At 42.3% G+C, this 5,312-nt stretch overlaps 1 protein-coding gene across 1 annotated transcript in view; it reads left to right on the plus strand.

Moving 5' to 3' along the window:
• Vgll1 (vestigial like family member 1) overlaps positions 1-1,958 on the plus strand; it is a 12,329-nt gene extending 10,371 nt beyond the window's left edge. Inside the window, exons 5-6 of the mRNA XM_021154145.1 lie at positions 609-662; positions 1,915-1,958. Coding sequence (XP_021009804.1) covers positions 609-662; positions 1,915-1,958 — 98 coding nt within the window. The remainder of the gene's footprint in view (positions 1-608; positions 663-1,914) is intronic.
• The last annotated feature ends 3,354 nt before the right edge of the window (positions 1,959-5,312 follow it).

Genomic DNA, 5,312 nt, shown 5'->3' on the forward strand with positions numbered 1-5,312 from the left:
TTTGGGAGGAAAATAAGACCAACTGTGTGTGTGTATGTATGTATGTATACATGTATATCTATCTATATGTATGTATATATACACACACATATGCATGCATATGCAAAGCAGAATCCTGCTTCAACAGTTGCTTAGAAAACAGATGGCTTAAATTAGCATTTTCCAAACATAACAGCTCTATACAGTTCCAATTCAATTCAGTAATCCTTTAGTGAGCATCTACTAGAAGCACATCAGGGAAGAAGGGTGCTGCAGGCATTGTATATTCCCAAGACTGTGCCATGCATTCATATACTAATGTTTATTATCAAGGTCTCATCTGGAGAACTCTTCACATTCCCTTCCCAATGCTCATGCCCCTTACATTCACTGGTGTCTGATCATCCAAAATTCACTGAGCAAGCTAGAGACCCTTCTTCCTGGGAGATGGGAGAAGTTTCCAAAGGTTGTTTGATGTCCAGACTTCTGTTTCTCAGAATATGATAAGAGAAATCACATTTTGCGTCCATAAAGTAAGAGCCAGGCACGCTGGGATCCCTGGGATACTACAGGCTTTTAGCCTAGCCTGAGGACTCATTGCCATTCATGTTTTTTGTCTTCTTTTCTAGACAAGAAGAAACTCTGTGCTCGTGGAGCTGCCAGTGCCAGTCTTGATGATGAAAGTAGGTATAAGGTTCAGACCTTCACAGTGTAGCTCTGTGCCTTGCAAACAAAAGTGAAGAGCTTGTGCTGTAGCAGGCAGCATCTCCAGCTTTGTTTATACTCTTAGCTTTTCATGGGTAGCATTGGTTTGCTCTCAGTTTCAAAGAGTCTACATTTGAACTGTATATTTTGCAAAAATTTCTAGAACATTCTCTCATTTTGCCAGAGAAGCAACTCTACTGACTTCTTTCATCTGAGCCTGACTCAGTCAAGGTGACTTGGTGAGATGAATGAATCCATGAGGATTAGCTGTTCCAGATGTTCAGCTTTCCACCACCCACTGGGGGAACTGATTCTGCAGTCAGGGAAAATGTGTCTGAGGCCCAAGGGTAGGACCCTGGGCTCTATGCTGAATTTGAAATTAAGAGCTTCAAAATGAGGACAGGCTGGGTAGAAATGCAAGCGCTTCACAACCGAAGCTCAGGGTTCCAATTTCAGCTCTGATCTGATAGTTACTAGTCTCAGAAACTCGCTTACAGTTTTTGAACTTCCCAGTTCCTTAGTTGCTTCATTTTTTTAAGACAAGCATAAAACAGTGACCACACATAGGGGTTCTGTGGGACTTTAATGAAATAATGTGTGTAAATGCTTAGAATAATACTTAGCTATAGTTGGCCATTGAAACAGTACAAAGTGACTCTGGAGTACAGCTCAGTGGTAGATATGTGTGTGTGTGTTTTCATGGTATTTTAAGTTACATTGACCACAGGGTATAATTTCAATAAGTTTGAAGATTAAACACAGGTCAAAATTAAGTCAAGTTTAAAATTAAATAAAAAGCATAAATAATTGATAGAATCATGTCTCTTATCTTAAAGAATTTTCTTTTGCAAGTGTTATCATGAGGTGGTTTATAAAGTGCCTCCTTTAGATTTAAGGATGCAGTTCAAATCAAGGCTATGGACAAGCTGGCTCTAAGTAAGCATAGTGGGGTTTTGTTTCTTGTTTGTTTTTGGAGGTTCCACACATTGCATTTAATCAGGCAAAAGAACTGTGAAGAAAGTATGATAAAAAATACAACGGACATTACTTGCCAGTGATACATATGATCCTATACTAGAACCTTAGGAAGTACTTCTTTTTAATACATCCATTCAATATGAGTGAGGTAGAGCTCAGACAGGCTAAGGTACTGGTGAGCCAGGACTCCAACTTGGGCTCACTCGATTTGAAAACCAGCTTCCTCACCATCACGCTTACCCTGTTTTTCAGGAAGCCCGTCTCCAAAGAGAAGAAGAGATGCCAACAATTATTAGCCTCAGTTGGATGAAGAGAATTTGTGTGTGCGCGTGCGCGCGCGCAGCCTGATACTGCTTTTTCTCCCGTGGATCCAGAATTCCTAGAGGCATCACTGTCTCTTTCTGTCCCTGCTGCTAAGAAATACCAAATCAGGCGAATTTGCTGCTCTCTTTTACATAGCACTGTGCTTTTTCTTTGCAACCGTGACTGATGGCAGGGGTTTTAAAACATAAACAATTCCCAGCTTATAAAATGTAGGAAAGAGCTCTTGTGTGGTGGAATGCACAGAAACCTGCCTGCTGTTCATTGTTCCGCCTCATCGTGTCTAGTGTCCTGTTCCTCGGATGCCATGGGCCCTCAGCATTGTCCTTTGAACCAAGATGGAGCCCATGGGATTTTATGAGACTGCTCTGCTTCTCTGACTGAATTGTGGGACCAAGATCAGCCCAAAGTGTTACAGCTTAAATCAGCCTGTAGTCAACCTCACTCCTTCCTTAGAGAAAGACCAAATAAAAATGGTGTGCAAAAGGTTGCTAGTCATCTCCCATGACTAGACTCTAGAGAGGAACTGGAAAGTCTCTATAGGAATATGTCCAGTGAAATATTTTGCTTAGAAAATTCAGTTCTACAGAACTGATTCAAAGGATTATTGTTGGGAAATCTGAGATGGAAATTGAACAAGTGCCTTGTTCCAGCACAGAGCAGAACCTACTCTAGAAGATTCAGGGCATTTCTTGGTTGCACTTTCATGAGTTTCTGTTACCCCTTGCTTTGATGAGTAGAAGCCTAACTAGCGCCCACAATTATGCATGTCCGTCTTATAGTTCAGAGCTAGTAGTAACTATGTGGTGGTCACTTTCTTTTTTAGCACTAAACTGTTGGGCTCATCATGTAGATACCCACAATAGTTATTGCTAAGTTGGAGGAACAAGGTACAGTTGGCTTCATCTCTCTAGTCTTGTAGACAGCATCATTTCTGTATGGTCTGGGCACTTGCCACATGACAACCCTGGAATCCCCTGTCATCAGTGTTCCCCATTTATGTCATACCTGCTGTTACCTAGCAGCCTGGAGGGGGATGAATAATAAACCTATGCTTTTTTAGACACTGATGGTCTGATTCTAAAGATTTTTTTTTATTTGTCTTTGGTTGATTTTTGGCATCTACAATCTCATCTAAGCTTCCTATAAACCCAGAAACTGGCATGATCACTCAGCTGCAAAGCCCAGAAACTTATACTTGAAGAAAAATGCCAATTTCCTATTTCAGTGACGGGGTCAGAGAGAACTCCTGTTATCAGGAGACCCTATGATCCTCTGACACACACAGGCAAACCCCTTGTCCAGATTGACTGGTATTGAATCTCTAATGTACACTTCTAGGTCTGTCCTCTTCTTCCCACCTAACTCCAGTGAGTTCCAATCCAAAGCCTTCTCAAATTCACTTTGCCATTTTACTTTTGCAATTAGAGGATGTGCCATCCTGCCCCCTCACAAAATGTAGAGTACTCTTTACATACAAGGGGTAGCTAGGCCTCTTGTACTAAGTGTGGCTTCGCTTATGCTCTAGTTGATAGTCCAGTGGTGTGGTAGTTGAGTGGGGTTTGGGGGGAGGCAAGAAGTGCCACTTTCTTACCGGATCGATCAGTCTTGGTGCTGTGGGAACTCTTGCATAGCTGGAGATCAGAAAACCTGCTCATTTCTCTCCAGTTGGGAACAGTTGATGGCAGCCTGGTGGGCTCTGACTCATCACCAATCTTGGCCCTCACGCCACAACACACACTCATTTCTGACCTTTACAGACTAAAAGAACCAAAAGTGCTTCAGGAGAGCTGGAAATTCTCATGTATTTGAGTGATGCCTACCTCTACAGAAGCAAAAATTAAACACAAGGTAAAGGAGACTGTAAAGCTTCCAAATAGAAGGTTTCATGAGCCCGACCCTGCCACCCCCGAGGGACATGAAAGTAGGATGGACTCCTTGGGAAGTAAGGATTTCAGCAGAAGAGTGAGGGCAATGGAAGAGGGGTCAGAAATAAAAGTCATTATATACATGTATGAAACCTGTCAAGAAAATAAATAAGTTCCAAGGATGGGGCTGGGGAAATAGCTCAGCAATGAAGAACACTGATCTTTCAAAGGTTTCCCATCAGTACCGGGGATGGGAGCCGATACCTTCTGGCTTCCATGGGCACTGCACATGCGTGGTGCAGAGTTAGACATACAAGCAAAACACCTATTAACATAAAATAAAAAGTAAATTGAAAAAGAAAAGTTCCAAGTAGGGATGTTGTTTTCAGATGCAGCTGAAGTTCATGCTTAAAACAGTTTTTCAGTTTAAAACACGGTATTATGAATAACTCTGAAAGTGACCTCCACAAACTTATTACAATGGTTTTCTCTCCCATATAAACCATAATTAAAGATCTTTTCCTGGCAAAATGTCCCCAGGTTAATGTTATTGATTGGAAATCATTACTTGGAGTGCACACCACAGGAGGAAGCACCCACTTGACACTGCCTGGCTGGGCTGGAGCTAGAGACTGTTGAATAGCCCAGAGATTTAGGATAGAACCAAATGTAAAAAAAAAAAAATCAATGAAGTTATTCCTAATGGTATTGTGCTGTACTCATAGATCTGTGCCTAGCCCAATGGTCATCAGAGGTGTGTCATCCAGCAACTGATGGAAGCGATGAAGAGACCCATAGCCAAACACTAGGCAGAACTCAGGAAATCTTGCAGAAGAGGAGGAGGAAGGATTGTAGGAGTCAGAGGGGTCAAGGACACCATAAGAACACGGCCCACAAAATCAACTAACCAGGGCCCATAGGAGCTCACAGAGACTGAAGCAACAGTCAGGGAGCCTGTATGGGTCTGACCTAGGTTCTCACTCTTTATGTTATGGTTGCATAGCTTGGTGGACGCCCAGTGTAAGAGTGTAAGGTATCTCTGATGTGTTTGCCTGCACTTGGGACCCTTTTCCTCCTACTGGGTTGCCTCCTCCAGCCAGCTTTGATATGAGAATTTGTGTCTAGTCTTATTGTAACTTGTTATGCCATGTTTGATATTCCTGGGAAGTCTGCTCTTTGCTGAAGGGAAATGGAGGAGGAGTGGATCTGGGTGGGGGGAGGGAGGTGGGGAGCTGGGAGAAGTGGTAGGAGCGGAAACTGCTATCAGGATGCAATGTTTGTAAGTTGATAAATAAAATTAAAACAAATAAGAATTTTCTCAAAAGTAAGTTGCTTTAATCAGTTCGTGTGATGCTTCATTGACCCTTCCTTCCTTCCTTCCTTCCTTCCTTCCTTCCTTCCTTCCTTCCTTCCTTCCTTCCTTCCTTTTTCTTCTTTCTTTCTGTCTTTCTCTTTCTTTCT

This window comes from Mus caroli, chromosome X, assembly GCF_900094665.2.
Source record: "Mus caroli chromosome X, CAROLI_EIJ_v1.1, whole genome shotgun sequence".
In the NCBI taxonomy this organism is placed as follows: domain Eukaryota; kingdom Metazoa; phylum Chordata; class Mammalia; order Rodentia; family Muridae; genus Mus; species Mus caroli.